Below are 14,516 nucleotides of genomic sequence, written 5' to 3'. Positions count from 1 at the left end.
ACCATCTCACTTTTATTTGTGTACTTTGGTAACTAAGGCTATTTTCCATGTGGATACAGCCCTTTTGATTGTAGGCCTGTGCTGCGGGCAGGCAGGGGGCCCTGCTGGAGGAGAGACTGGAGCGCTGTTTCACCTAAAAAGTCCACTCTCTGTGTGTGTGTGTGCTGCCTGCTGTACCTCCAATCACGCTGGTACAAAGAGCCATGTGTTGAGCAGCGATGTGATGTGTGAATATGTTTAGGTAGGGGCTGCCAACTGTGCCTGGGTATGTGCGACTCTGTGTGTGTGTGTGTGTGTAGAAGGGGGTTCGGTGGAGCGGGTGAGGGTCGGAGGGGGAGAGAGATGAGTTTGGGGAGAAGGCTGGGAGAGAAGGAGTGACTTATTTGGACTCGGTCCCAGACGAAGGGGTCCACTTTATGGCGCCACGGTGCATCCCTCCCTCTGGTGCCCTGTTTATATCATTGTATTGCTATGAGTCACTTCTGACCCTGCAGTTAATTTCTCAACATTGGAGCTACACTTGTATGTGCTCAGTTTTATGTCCATTGTGGATAGGCCAATCTGAGAGGGTATATGTTGTTCTTAGAGCTGCTATGTTCAGTCGAGTAATCGAATAATCAATCACAAAAAGAATAATCACTGTTTAGGTATTTTACTAAAGCAAAAGGGAAGGAAATCGTTTTTCAGCCTTTTTAAATAACGAGATTTTCCGTTTTTCTGTTTCTAATATAATTTAACTTATTTTTAGGGGACTTTTGGACTTACAAAACAAGACCTTTTAAAGACATCAGCTTGGATTTTTCAACATTTTCTGACATTTAATGGAACAAACAATCATTCCAGAAAATAATATGCAGATGAATGGGTAATGAAAGGGTTAAAGGGAGACCTAGATTGCAGTGGGATTAGCTTCATTCTTTTACCAGGACACGTCAGACTTTTAAAAGAAACCTGATATAGACACCCCCCCCCCCCTCTCATCATCTATGAAGAGCAATCCATGTGTAAAACACCAGAAGTCACAAAAGCTAATTGTGTTACGTGCCCCAAAAGAATGAAAACAAACTCAAGATGTCACCAGGAAAAAAATCCACACGGCTCGGGTTGCTATGGTGACATATTAAACATGGCAACAAGCAGTGTAGGTAACAGAACAACCCACAGGCGTGTACTGGTGATCAAACCAGAGGACATATAACAGCCTGAACCAAATATAGAGTACAAGCAATAAAGGGAAGAGAAGTTTATTTTAATGTTAAAAAAGATGGAATACAAGAGATAAAAGACGATGAACTTTACAAAATACATAAAATATCATGTAGTTGTTGTCACTAAAAGGAAAAGTCTCGGATCTAAACTGTTAAATTATTTGTTTTTTTTTAAAAACGGTTCACCATTGTTCAGAAGAAAACCTCAATATAAAAATGAAAACGCAGGTTTATTTAACTTTGAGTAGCTTAAAATAAAATGCTGATGCACCTCAAGGTTTCATATACAGTGATCATGTAAAACAGATTTGACTGCACATACCATGTATAGCCTAGAGTGAGCTTCATCTCTTTTGATTAGTCTGGGTTAAATAAATGAAGGCAATTTAATAATTGTAGGTTAAGCTCCAGTCAATTTGTGACATGGACGCCCTGTCAGTAGCAGTAACCTGCACACAGTCCTGGAGTCAGTGAGCTGAGCTGTTGGGGAAAACCGAACATGCCGTTGGTGCCTGGACGCGCTGAAAGGATCCCTGTGTTCTCTGGATTCCAACAGCCACGTTTAAAATAAAACATTATTGCAGCTGCGACTTCGCATTCGTCCTCCCCTGAACCTCCTTTTTAATTGGATGTAAAACTTGCTTTTGACAAACTTGGCTGCCGCTGTTCCATCAAAGACAGCACTTAAGATTTGTACAATAGCAAAGGCTCAGAGTAGGCTGTGTTAAGATCCTGAGCCCGCTCCAAGCCCACGCTAATGCAGATCTGTTTAAAAATGTTACGTTTGTCCAACAACGCTGGAGTTCCAAAAAAGGAAAACACTTCACATCTCTCCTGTTTTGGCATCTTAGGGCCACTTAGAAAACAGCGACTCGACACTTCATCCTTCAGGTGAACTGCTGCTGTTTACAAAGCAAGCGTTCAAAAAGAGAGCGTCAACAATGGATCGACAGGTGTCTGAGATCACATGGAAATAAAACATGTGGATTCTTTATAGAAAAAAATGCCTTTCTCAACATTTATCTGCATCAACTTTCACATGGCTAGAGTCGGCCTTCTTCCCCATAAAGGGGGAGAAGAGCTAATCCTTTCCTCTTAAAGTCTGTGTTTTAGACGGACGCAGCACTCAGAGAAAGCCACAGCTCTGAACTATCAATCAGGACAGGGAAGAACCAGGATAAGAGTGGGGCTCTATAAAGTGGCTCTGCTAAACACCGCTCTGAGCAGAGTGTTGCAATTAATCCACTTAAGTGCAGTTAAGGGGCTTTTCACAGCCAAGGTGCGTTTGATTCTGGGAGAGGTGAAATTGTTGCTCAGCGGTTGAAAGGTTTAATCCCAGAAAGAGGCAAGAAAGGTGTTAATGATCAATAAAAATGTGTTTCTAACAAGTTAAATATCCACTTAAGTTGGGCATTAATGAATAACCTCAGACATTTCAAGCCACTTTACAGGTGTACAGCTTCTGGAATATTGTTTGAATTAAATCCCCACTTTTGTGATATAAGTGGGTTTTATTCTAACAAAACCGATCTTCTGTATTGATGTAACGTGTTGACAGTTTCCTTCATCACAGAGTTTAAGAGTCCCCTCCTCTTCTCTTCCAGGAGCCCCGTTGAAAGTGTGTCCGCAGGGTTTCTCCTGCTGCACTGTGGAGATGGAGGAGAAGCTGAGCCAGCAGAGCCACACGGAGATCAAAGCTCCCGTCTCCAGGCTTAGCACCAACCTACAATCCACCTTCAGACAGAGGCACGACCACTTTGACAGTAAGCAAACACACTCGGCCAAACAAACACACACCAGCCACTTTTCAGACTACAATGTGCTGCCAGTGTCGAACACAGAGTGGGGCAGGATGACGTAGTGAGCATCATAAGGGTTCCCTCAACAAAAAGCAATGGGGTTTTTTCATAAAATGTTCGATTATAACTAAAATAAGCTCTTTGCTCTGGCAAACACATGTTTATGCTAATTACACGTTCTGTCAAGCAGGATAATCTCTACATATTAATACCACTTTTAGGATTTTTTAATTGTAAATGCAATCTCCTGAAGTAAAAAGCTATTGTTAGGCTATAACTGCATTACTTCACCTCACTACTGCTAAGCTAAGGTTAGCCACTTATGTTCATTTAGTGGTTTCATTTAGTCACTTGTTTGCAACTGCTTTTTTTAAGACGCATTAAAAAAGCCTCTGACATTCACCAGTAGAGTAAGGAATTTTGGATGTAGTTTGTCGTTGAACAAACAAGGAAAATATTTTCCCTAACAAATACTCTAATTTCAGACATCTTACCAAAACTGTCATTTACATTTTTTTAGATGAGGGAACCAAAATTGCTAACTCATGGCCAGTTTTCAGGACTCATTCCTGCACTGTGCTGCTGCTGGCCAGTCTCCCACTTAGCTGCACTTGTGTTGCATGATTTGTGACGGACGCCCCCACCTGCCAGTGCACTGCCCCGAGCGGAGACAGTCTGTCTGTGTCTGTTGGCCCGTCCACCTGTCTCTCAGCGTCTCACCCCCCGGCCTCCATGCCCCCCTTCACCGCCCTCTTCCCCTTCTCTCCAGAGGGACGTACACGCTTCCAGACGGACCACACACATCCTCAGATTTAGTCTTCACTGTACTTCCTGTTCCTCTCTGTGTGTGAGCACATGTGTGTACGCCTGTAAATATTGGGATCGGGTTTCCGTCTTCTGCGGGTGGGAGAGCATGGGAGTCAGTGCTGAGTCACCGAGGTAGCTTTGACTACCATCGGCCACCAGACCGGTGTCACAGCCGCAGCCATTCAAGGAAACAAGGACAGAAAAGTGTAGAAATAGTTGGATTTGAAGGTTTTTTAATACATTGTGCTTGTTATGTTCGTGTTTTGTGCGTACAAATGCGGGTCAAAGACCTTCAGATGTTATGTGTCCGTGAAAGGGAGCAAGGGATAGTCAGTAACAAGGAGAGTGTGTATTGCAGCCAGATGTGAACAGGAATGTGACGTGTCGGAATGCAGTGGCTGCTCGAGTCGTCCCGCCCCTCTTCTTCTTCTCTCCTCGCACTGCCCTTTGTCCCATCTCATACCCCACGCTCCCAAAAACCCTCTCCTTGGCCCTCAGAACTATCCCTTCTCTTTCCACCATGCACAAAGTCTGGCTGTTCATGTCGACCAATGTATGCATTACTTCAATCTAACATCTTGTCTTCACTTGCCACACTCTTCTTTTGTCTTTGCTGCTTTCTAACACATTCGTCTCTTTTTCATGTAATTTTGTTATTTAAATGACAGCAAAATATAAGAAAATAACACATCAAAAATGTCCATAGCCAAACGTCCTCAACCCAAATATATTCATCGTAATTTAACAGAGACAACTAAAACCTGAAAATATTCACATCAGTGAATATTTAGTTTAAAACAAGTGATTTTCTACTTGAAAAGAAAATGTCTTGATTTGAATATGAAAATATTTGTAGATTTTCCTTTGCTTTTTCATTTAATAATCATTTCAGATTTACATTCCCCAAAATTAGTAATTTAACTAACTACTTAAATTGGCAATATCTTTTCATTAAATGTAATGTACAAATTGACCTTTTTCTTGCTGGGTGGTCTTTTCTTCTGAGAACGTAGCAGCACACGCACAATAAGAAAGACAGACAGAAACATGTCTTGTAGCCGCGTTGCGCTTGGTCTACAGGGGCTGCATGGTGAAGTTCTTATTGTCTGCACATTTAATAATAGATGTGTTCCTGTCTGACTGTTAAGCATCAGAGAAGATAGCAAGTCAAAATAAGTAGTTCTGGGTCTTTTTTATTTGTATTTTGAGTAACTGATATAAGAAACATCATTATTTTGACATTTCTTTTTTATTGTGGCTGTAAATGTAACATTTAATCAAGCAAAGAACACATAGAAATGGACAAAACTTTAACAGCTATTGAGTCGAGGCAGTCCTTCTACTCTTCCCCCCCCCCCAAAATCACTGTAGGCAGGTACTTTTAGATGTGGTATCTCTTTACAAAGCCTGCTGTGCTCTCTTCCACCTGGGCCATTAGACCATCCCTCTCACTGGATACTGTGACAGGCTCGGGTTGCCCTCCTTTTCTTTCCCGTTGTCACACGGAGACCCTAAAGGAGACACTTCCTGTCCCTGAAGCTAGCACAGGAAGTTCTTTATTGGATCGCTGTTACCGAGGTGGACTTTCACGGCAATGACGCAAGCTAATCGTTCCCGAGAAGTGCAACGAACTTAAACACAGCTGCATCTGTACACTAAGGCAGACACAACAACAACACGCACACACTAACAGGAAGTGGTGTATGTAATTAGGCAGGCTCTCATCATGCGCCCGGAGCTGGGAGTCATGGCCAATTAAGACCAGGGCCTGAAATAGTTCTCCACTCCCTCTGTGTGTTTGTCCTGGCCTCCGCCTGTCTGTCCTGTTGCACTGACCCCTTCCAGCAGAGCAGGGCCTATGTCTGGGATTTAAGCACTTGGATTAAGGCCCCTTGTCTCCAGACACACACACACACACACACACACACACACACACACACACACACACACACACACGTACACACACGTACACACACGTACACACACACACACACACACACACACACACCCCAAGAGACATCCATCCGAAGCTCTAAAGTCCAACAGCAGGAGGGACAGAATCCCATCCCATAAGAAAAGGGAGAAGCGCAGGGACTAATTGGCACAAATAGGATGCAATTACTGCCTGGGCTGGGGATTGGGAGGAGCAGAGTTTATAGGGACACGGTGGGGGGGAGCGGGGGAGAAGCTCCTCGGAGGAAGTAGGAGGGAGGAGTGGGAGGAGATCGGTCAGCTCCTCTGTGATGGATTGAGCCTAAGATCATCGCTCATCATTTGGGGCCTTTTCTCGGCAACATGTGGAAACGATGACAGGCTGAGGGGAGGGAGAAAAGGGAAGGAGGAATACTCACAGGAAACCAGGACTTGTCCTCCTATACTTACTTTTTTTGCAACAGTTTACATTCTCCCCCAGTGTAACCTTTCACCCACATTCTCTCAGACCCTTGGCTGAGCGACAGGCGCATTTTTTTATGGAAAAAAACCTGAGGGAGTTCTCGGCTCCTCCGCCCGTTGGCAGACGGTTGCGCGTCATAAACTGTTTTTAATGACAATGCAAGATGCCTGTGTAATGCTGCTCATACTTCAGACCCTCTGCTTGAGCCAAAGAGCCCCCCTCCTCCTTATACTGCCATCACTCACTCACACACACCCTGCACAGGCTACAATCTTTTTAACCAGTGGGTTTGTCCTAGCTCATTACAGGGCTTATCTGTTTAGCATATAGGCATTACCGCTCGAACAAACTGCAGAAAGGAAATGGAGAAGTTGCTGGTTGTCCTCCTGCTCCGTGCCTCTTCCTCCTCCTGCTCCATGCCTCTTCCTCCTCCTGCTCCGTGCCTCATCCTCCTCTTCCTCCTCCTCCTCCTCCTCCTCCTCCTCCTCCTCCTCCTCCTCCTCCTCCTCCTTCGTCTCCTTTCACTGACTTTAAACTTGTGGCTACTATGACATTCCAGGGGTGGGGGGTGAAACCTTTTGTTTTAATCTCTGTCAATGGATCGTGGAACTTGGTGCCCTCTCCCCTGGCTTTGTGTGTGTATGCGTGCGTGTTGGTTGTGCGGGGGGGGGGGGGGGCAATGATGGCGGGGAGGTAAATGGAGGGGGCTGCAATGTTTCCGGTATCCTTGGCGACACAGTGGGGATTTGGAGTTAAAAAAGCCCTCAACTTAACCCGCCCTCACAAACACAAGGGGGGGGTGGGGGGGGGGTGGGTGTGTGTGTGTGTGTGTGTGTGTGTGTGTGTGTGTGTGTGTGTGTGTGTGTGTCCTCTGAGAGAGCATGGGAACTTTACATTTCAAAGCCAAGCAGAGGGCACCCAGAGAATCTGCAGCGGGGACACGGGAGCAGACGTAGAGAGGATAAAATGGAGATGAGTGAATGCCTGCATTTTTCAGAGACTCCGAGGAATTCTCATTTTGTACAGATTAAGAAAGTTGGGGGGGTGGATGGTGTCCGTGAGAGAAGGGGGGGCCTGGATTATTGGGGGTGGGAAGGCGGCGAGGGGGGTGATGGACATTCCTCAGGATGAAGTAGGTCATTGTTCCCTGTCTCTAGTGAAGAGAGCTCTCTGAAGGAACTGATGAAGTGAAAGCAGCGGAGGGAGGGAGATGCAGGGCTGGATGGGGGGGTACAGGTCCACATACGGGAGGGGATGGGTGGGGGCCGCATTATTCAGTAATCCTATTGAAAATGCCTCTGAAGGACAGTCCCAAGACAAGCCGGGAGAAAGGAGAGCGAATGGAATGTGACAACAGAAAAATGCCATTGATGGTGGTCAGTTTGAAGCGGCTTGATGTGGAGAGACGTCTCCGCTGAATGGCAACAGAGCCTCGTTCAGCATGACAGAGATGCTCCGGCTCCACCTTTCACCCCCAAACACTCTCATCTCCCCATTTTCCAACCGTCCCCCTCCCCGCTATACATTCCTTTGCCTTTTTATCAAAGATTTTATGCTTAAGCTGTTTCTGTTGAGCTACTCAAAGTGTCAGGACATGGACACAGGTGAAGTGGAATAACCGTTACTTAAACTGGTGGCAGCAGCGCATGAATAAAGCCAAAGAGTGAGGTGTCCTGATCTTTAGATGGCCTTGTGTTCGCAAAATTTAACTTTTGGCTGTCTGACAACAGCCATGGTTTATTTATTTGTATAAACTGCGGTGAAGCTGGAATCTGGATATTGCAATGACTTGATGAAAACCTCACAATATGCTTGTGGTTCCTCATGTTTTGTAATGGAAAACCCCCAAAGTGTGAATTCACTTTGACCAAACAAGTCAAATCAGAAGAAGGCATTGAGTTAAAGATTGATCAAATCAGTCTCTGTAGCAATATGGTATCCATCAAACAAATTCCTTTGTAACATCTTCAGCAAAGATCCCACCCTGTAGACAGACAAGAAATGTTAACAATGGAAAATGTTATTGTTCTATTGGCAGCCTCAGCATTTGGTCTTCTCAATAACCCCCCCTCCCCTCCTCTGTCTTTTCTCCAGAGTTTTTCCGTGAGCTTCTGAAAAACGCAGAGCTGTCGCTGCACAACATGTTCGTGCGGACGTACGGAATGATGTACGTGCAGAACGCCGAGCTGTTCAAGAACTTCTTCGAGGCGCTGACCAGGTACTACGTGTCGGGCGGCGCCGCTGTCAACCTGGACTCCATGCTTTCCGACTTCTGGGCCGACCTCCTGGAGAGGATGTTCCGGCTGGTCAACGTGCAGTACGAGTTCAGCGACGCCTACATGGAGTGCGTCAGCCGGCACACGGAGCAGCTGCAGCCCTTCGGAGACGTGCCGCGCAAACTCCGCATTCAGCTGACGCGCGCATTCGTCGCCGCGCGTACCTTTGTGAAGGGCCTGACGCTCATGCCTGACGTGGTCAACAAAGTTTCCACGGTAAGTTAGAGGTGCTTGTGAAGCAGTCAACCTGATACCGGACAAGTTTTTCCAGAAAGTGCCCTTTTTTTTTTGTGTGTTTCTAACTTCATATCTTGGAAAAAACCATTAGTAGTTCCATTGCAGTCTCAGATAACAAAGCACAGACTGCTCTGATATGGTATGTTTTTCCAGGATTGTGCTGGACGGGTGTTCTCGCTGTGGTGAGATGATAACAGCATGCTAACTGCCACCTGCCCTCTCTAGGTCAGCGCGTCTCCCAGCTGTGTGCGAGCCGCCATGAAGATGTTGTACTGTCCCTACTGCTCGGGCCAAGTGGCGCTGAAGCCCTGCCAGAACTACTGTCTGAACGTGCTGCGCGGCTGTTTGGCCAACCAGGCCGACTTGGACACCGAATGGAACAATTTCCTCGGTAAGTCAAGGGTCACTCCTGCAGCCGTTATTAGACTAACCCGCCCCAGAGTGCGCCCTGCTATTTGATTTGGCACCAAAGTGTATTTATACAACTCCCTGCTACTGAGTTCCTTTTACAAGTTGCCATTGCAGCGCTTGTATATCACCGTAGAATCATTAAAGTGTGATCTAATCTTCTTCAGCCTTATCTAAACATGCACCCCTCTGTCCCCCTGTGGGCATAACACCAGTATGACATGATGGGGATTGGTGGCGTGATGGATCTGGGCTAATTAGATAAGAGATGTATCATTTTTTTTCCCCAAGTGTAATTTTTGCACTCTACTTAAGCAAGAGCATTTTCAACCTAGCAACACGGTGTTTACTGTAAAATATAATCATGTACAAACACGTCCCTCATTCTTTACCGTCTCGTATCAGTGCGGGGAGAAGAGGGAGGTGTACATGTTGTGACCCACAGGATGAATGCAGCGCCTGTGTTGTGTAAACACACACTGATCAGTTTCATTACACTCAGGGTGGCGTATCCACTCTCTGTGGATGTATTATATTTATTCCACATGACAGGCCTGCGTGATGTTTCCTGGATTATGAACCAGCGATACCTGAATTTGTGCAGTCGTCTGGTTTCTGCTGCCTCCTACTACTCTGCCACAATCTGAGGGCTCTTTATCACCTTAATATCTCCTTCTCTCTGGCGTGTGCTTCCCCCTAGTGGCAGCTTCTTGTTACATCATCCTTGTTTGAAGAATGACTAAATGTCCTTTTCTCTTTTTTAATTTAATTTCTCCTGTTCTGGTTTTCAGACGCCATGCTCAGTCTGGCCGAGAGACTCGAGGGCCCCTTTAACTTCGAGTCCGTCATGGATCCCATCGACGTTAAGATTTCTGAGGCAATCATGAACATGCAGGAGAACAGCATGCAGGTGTCGCAGAAAGTAGGTATCATTTCACTGTGTTTAAAAAGAAAGACAAGAAAATGAGGAGATCATTTCCACTAAGTTTATTTTATTTATCACAGGTTTTTCAAGGATGTGGGCAGCCTAAACCAAGCGTGGCCTTCCGTTCCAAACGCTCCATCAAAGACACCGGCTTTAACGGACGCTTCCGCCCTTACAGTCCCGACGCCAGGCCAACCACCGCCGCCGGGACCAGTTTAGATCGATTGGTACGGACGACAAACAACCCAAAGCACGACCCCAAAACTGTTGCTTAGCTTTAAGTAAACTGTCTGACATGTTTCTTTCTTTTTCTCAGACAACTGACGTGAAGAAGAAGCTGAAACACGCAAAGAAGTTCTGGTCCACGCTGCCGGAGACGGTGTGTGCAGGCGAGAGGATCGAACCCGGGGACGAGTGCTGGAACGGAACAGCAAAAAGCAGGTACGAAAACACACTGAATCAAAATGTTGCTGTATTTTAGGTAACATAATCCAACATCTTGACTAATATTGACTCTTACTCTACACAGGTACGAATCAGTTGTCATCGCCAACGGACTGGCCAATCAGGGATTAAACCCTGACGTGGAGGTTGACATTACAAAGCCGGACACTGTGATCCGCAGTCAGATCGCAGCTTTGAAGGAAATGACCACCTGGCTTAAGGCTGCACACAGCGGCAATGACATCTCTGTCGATAATGGTGAGGAGGGTTTACTTCACCATTTATTTCTCTATGACGTTATTCCCCAGTTGAACAAATCTGACCCTGGTCTCTTTTTATTTTTTCTAGACGAGGAAACCAGTGGAGATGAGGGGAGCGGTAGCGGTTGCAACTCTGACTCTCCATCATGCAACGAGGACGACATCTACTTCTCCACTCCGCCGAACCCTGGCAAACCCCAGGTTCCTGTGTTGGCCAAAGATAGATCAAACGGGGGCGTGGCCTCCCAGGGGGGCATGGCGCTGGCGCTCTGCGGGCTGGCCCTGGCCCTGCTCGTTCCCCACTTGAGATAAAACTGGCTGGGCAGGAAGAGGAAGAGAAACGACCAGGAAATGACGGAGCAAAGGAGAAAACTGTCAGAAAGACTTTAAAAAAAAGACTGCCTTCAGGACCTTGGACTGTCCGCCATTTGGGGGGGGGAAAGACTCTTCTTAATATTACAATAACTTCACTTTTAATTATTTGTTTGTATGTTTTTAAGGACATCAGTGTACAGCAAAATTTCCTCCCAAGAGATACACCTTTTCCCCCTTTTTACCCCCAGATAAACCTTCTTATGGCTCTTTCGGAGCTCCACTATGGTTCTGCGTGCAACATACAGACATCATATACTTGTTTTGGCAAATTAATCTCATATACACTTGTGTGCCTTCTTCAATGATTGCCATCGGATATCTTAGTAGAGCCAGATGTTTGGTTAAACATGGAGTGCCTGTGGTGCGACATATCTTCATATTTCTGAGCATGCTCTTTCTTTCATTTATTCGGAGATCAACAAATCATCTGATTTTATAAATCAACAATTAAAAAACAATCATTAGATACGCATACTGTCAAAGTGTGTGTCATTTACAAGCCTCAACTGAAGAAAAGTCCAAGCGTTTGTTTGCTTTGGAGAGACGGTTAAGTAAATTCTCAGAAATACAGCGATAGAAGTGACATCACAGGTATTTATGTTTGACCCGGGGATGGAATCATTTTCTAGAAGAGTATTTTGGGAGCAAGCCTAAAGTGCAGCCTGTTTTGAGCATTACAACAACTTTTCATTTCCTTCATTTGTTTCCTCAGCGTAAACAGTTCAACCGTAGGGTCATACCTCATGCATGCTCTCATCGTCAACGCAAGCTAGTGAGTCGAAAGTGTCTGATAGAGTCGGTGAAAGGTAGCTGGCGTGGAAGGAGGAGGACGACTCCTCCTGGCATTAACCCTAGAGAAGGCAAAAGCTGACAAGTCCTGAAAGCCCATTTTTTTTGGTACTGTAAAGCTCAGGTCAGCGCGGGAGGATCTGACTCTATACAGTCTTATTGTATGACAAGAGAAAGGCAGCGACACGTATGTTCACATTAAAACTAGAGAAGAGAAACAAAAGACTGCTTTGATCAAATGAAATCAAGAAAAAGATACTTTTAATACAGGGTTTTATGTTGAAGAGGTGTTGTAATGTTTAGCTATTTTTGGTATGAAGATATATATTAGGTACTACAGTGGATTTTACTGCTAGTTTTTTAGGTGGTGGAAGAGGACGATGTGCACAGATATCGGGGGCACTTTCAGTCAGTGTGCACCTTTTCTTTGGTGCTCGTTTTTTTTTACTGTCAGCCAACATCCCCCGTTCCATAATACTCACTCGTGCCTCTTTAGCGGCGTGCGTGGGTATAAACGGACTAATTTGATCGACCTATCCTCATAATTTCTACTGCAGGTGGAATGTTGAAGTATTGTCACAAGTGCTACCAAATTGAATGCAATGTATGGTGCCTGATCTTTTCTTTTTTTTATACTTGGTACATTATCAGCAACTTCTTGAGGTAAAAAAAATATAATGTATATGTTTGTTTTTTTCTCTGCTCGGATTCCATATCTTGAGGATGTTAACAGCTGACCAGCACAACACAAGATTGTTTTTTTATACCTTTTTAATTTGATGACAAGTTGCTATTTCATCTTTAAAATGATGCTGCCTTGAGTTGTGTATAGTAACTTATGCATGTATTTTAACGTCATTGCAAAACATGCTTTTAGAACTGACATAGATGATCCAAAATACAGTATTCATGTTTCGATATGCAAGAACTAGGTGAAAATAATTGATTTCTAATTGATTAGATTGGATTTGGGGGCTCTGAATATGCATTTTGTAAAAACTGAAAAGATGTCCCGCAGTTACAGATGGTGAATAATGCTTGTGCCTCTTTAAGCTTTGAAATTGACAGGTTGATTGTAAAACTTACATGACATTTTCTTTCAAAAAGCAGTGAAGTGATGTCACTAATTTAATCAACAAGGACATCGTTATAAAAAAAATTGGACTTTGAGAAAACGGCTAAGCAACCCAAGTAAAAAATACAGAAGCCTTAATTTAAAAAGAAAGATACGCTGAGTTCCGCAACTTGGTTACCTCCGCCCGTCACCAGTTTTTTTGTTTTGTTTGCACCTACATTTCTAGCAGGGCTTATGCATGTGTTCACGTCATGTGGAGGAAGTTGTGTCGAGTGTGAAGAAACCCGACTTTCTGAGAGTCAGAGTCGCGGTTACGATGGTAAATGTCTGTGCTTGCGGGCCAGGGCAGCAACATGTTCCAGTAGGCGAGAGTTGGTCCGGCTGCTGGATGTTGTTCATTCGATCCGCAGAGCAGTCGGTATCGAAAGCCTTCCATCAGCCCTCGGCCCACAAGAACAGAAAGGACTCATTTTCTAAATGACTGACTGACTGAGAAGAATAAAAAAAAAAGTGTAAATAAAGAACAGCCGGTTTAGATGTCTCTAAAAGAGGCCGTAACAGTACACCAGATTTTTACTTGTCAGAGTATCTCCTAAATGTTATGTTAAAACAAGATGAGATAGATGTTCAATTGTAAGAGAAAATGTATATTAAACAACATTTCTTAGTCTTGTTAAAATAAAGACTGCCAATATTTAAACTGTTGTGAATGGTCTCGTTCTTTTTTCTCTAAATGTCCACAGGGACAGGTAAGAGTCACAAAAAAGCAGTCAGTTTATGTTTTTCTGTCTAAATAGAGATGATTAAAGATGCTGGTTTTGTGTTTTTTTCTTTTCAGGAATACAGTGAAGCCTTTACCAATTGACTTGGTTGTGTTAGGGAGTTTCACTATACACATCACTTTTTAATCAAGACAAACACAACAGCCAACATTATTTACATTTATATGGTTTCGGTCTCTTAAATGTGGTCAAATATTGTGGAACAAATGGCTTATAAAAGGGAATTCTTTTTTGTTTCTGTATTTTTTCCTTGCATTGACTATATTTTTTGACAAGTTACATTTGCAGATGTACAGTATATCCAATTAAGATAGTAAAAATCACACATTGCATTCCATTAAATAATTATTCAATGATCACTTAAGGTATTAAGCTATTTCCTGATCATCCCTCGTGTGAAAGGACTCCAGCAGCTCACTTTTCTTTCAGTCGACCATACGTGTCCAGTGTGTTTCCAGACGCTGTCTCTCATACCTTACAGCCCCTCAACTATATGCACAATTGCACAATGTTTATGATCGTGCTGTAAATTCTGGCAAACATGTGAGATATTTTATACATGTTGATGTTATTAGGTCAATACCAACTGCTGCCCCAGCCCGTTCACCCTGCTGCTGTCTGGCAGGTGAAGTAAATGTTGCCCTTACAGAGCAGCTTCTCTCTGCAGTTCTCAACTCCACCTGACCCTTCTCTGCACTTCACCCTAAATAAAGGTGGCTTGTTGCTGGAGCTGCAG

At 44.4% G+C, this 14,516-nt stretch overlaps 1 protein-coding gene across 1 annotated transcript in view; it reads left to right on the top strand.

The window, feature by feature from the left end:
- Nucleotides 1-13,698, top strand: part of gpc4 (glypican 4) — a 31,803-nt gene extending 18,105 nt beyond the window's left edge. The window contains exons 2-9 of the mRNA XM_079669072.1: nt 2,813-2,971; nt 8,304-8,701; nt 8,948-9,113; nt 9,922-10,052; nt 10,136-10,282; nt 10,372-10,496; nt 10,585-10,757; nt 10,848-13,698. Of these exons, the coding sequence (XP_079525198.1) occupies nt 2,813-2,971; nt 8,304-8,701; nt 8,948-9,113; nt 9,922-10,052; nt 10,136-10,282; nt 10,372-10,496; nt 10,585-10,757; nt 10,848-11,071 (1,523 nt within the window). The 3' untranslated portion in view covers nt 11,072-13,698. The remainder of the gene's footprint in view (nt 1-2,812; nt 2,972-8,303; nt 8,702-8,947; nt 9,114-9,921; nt 10,053-10,135; nt 10,283-10,371; nt 10,497-10,584; nt 10,758-10,847) is intronic.
- The last annotated feature ends 818 nt before the right edge of the window (nt 13,699-14,516 follow it).

This window comes from Notothenia rossii (assembly GCF_949606895.1).
Source record: "Notothenia rossii genome assembly, chromosome: 3".
NCBI classification, from domain to species: Eukaryota; Metazoa; Chordata; class Actinopteri; order Perciformes; family Nototheniidae; genus Notothenia; species Notothenia rossii.
The sequence above is the reverse complement of the archived record's forward strand: the minus strand, read 5'-3'. Positions and strand labels throughout refer to the sequence as shown.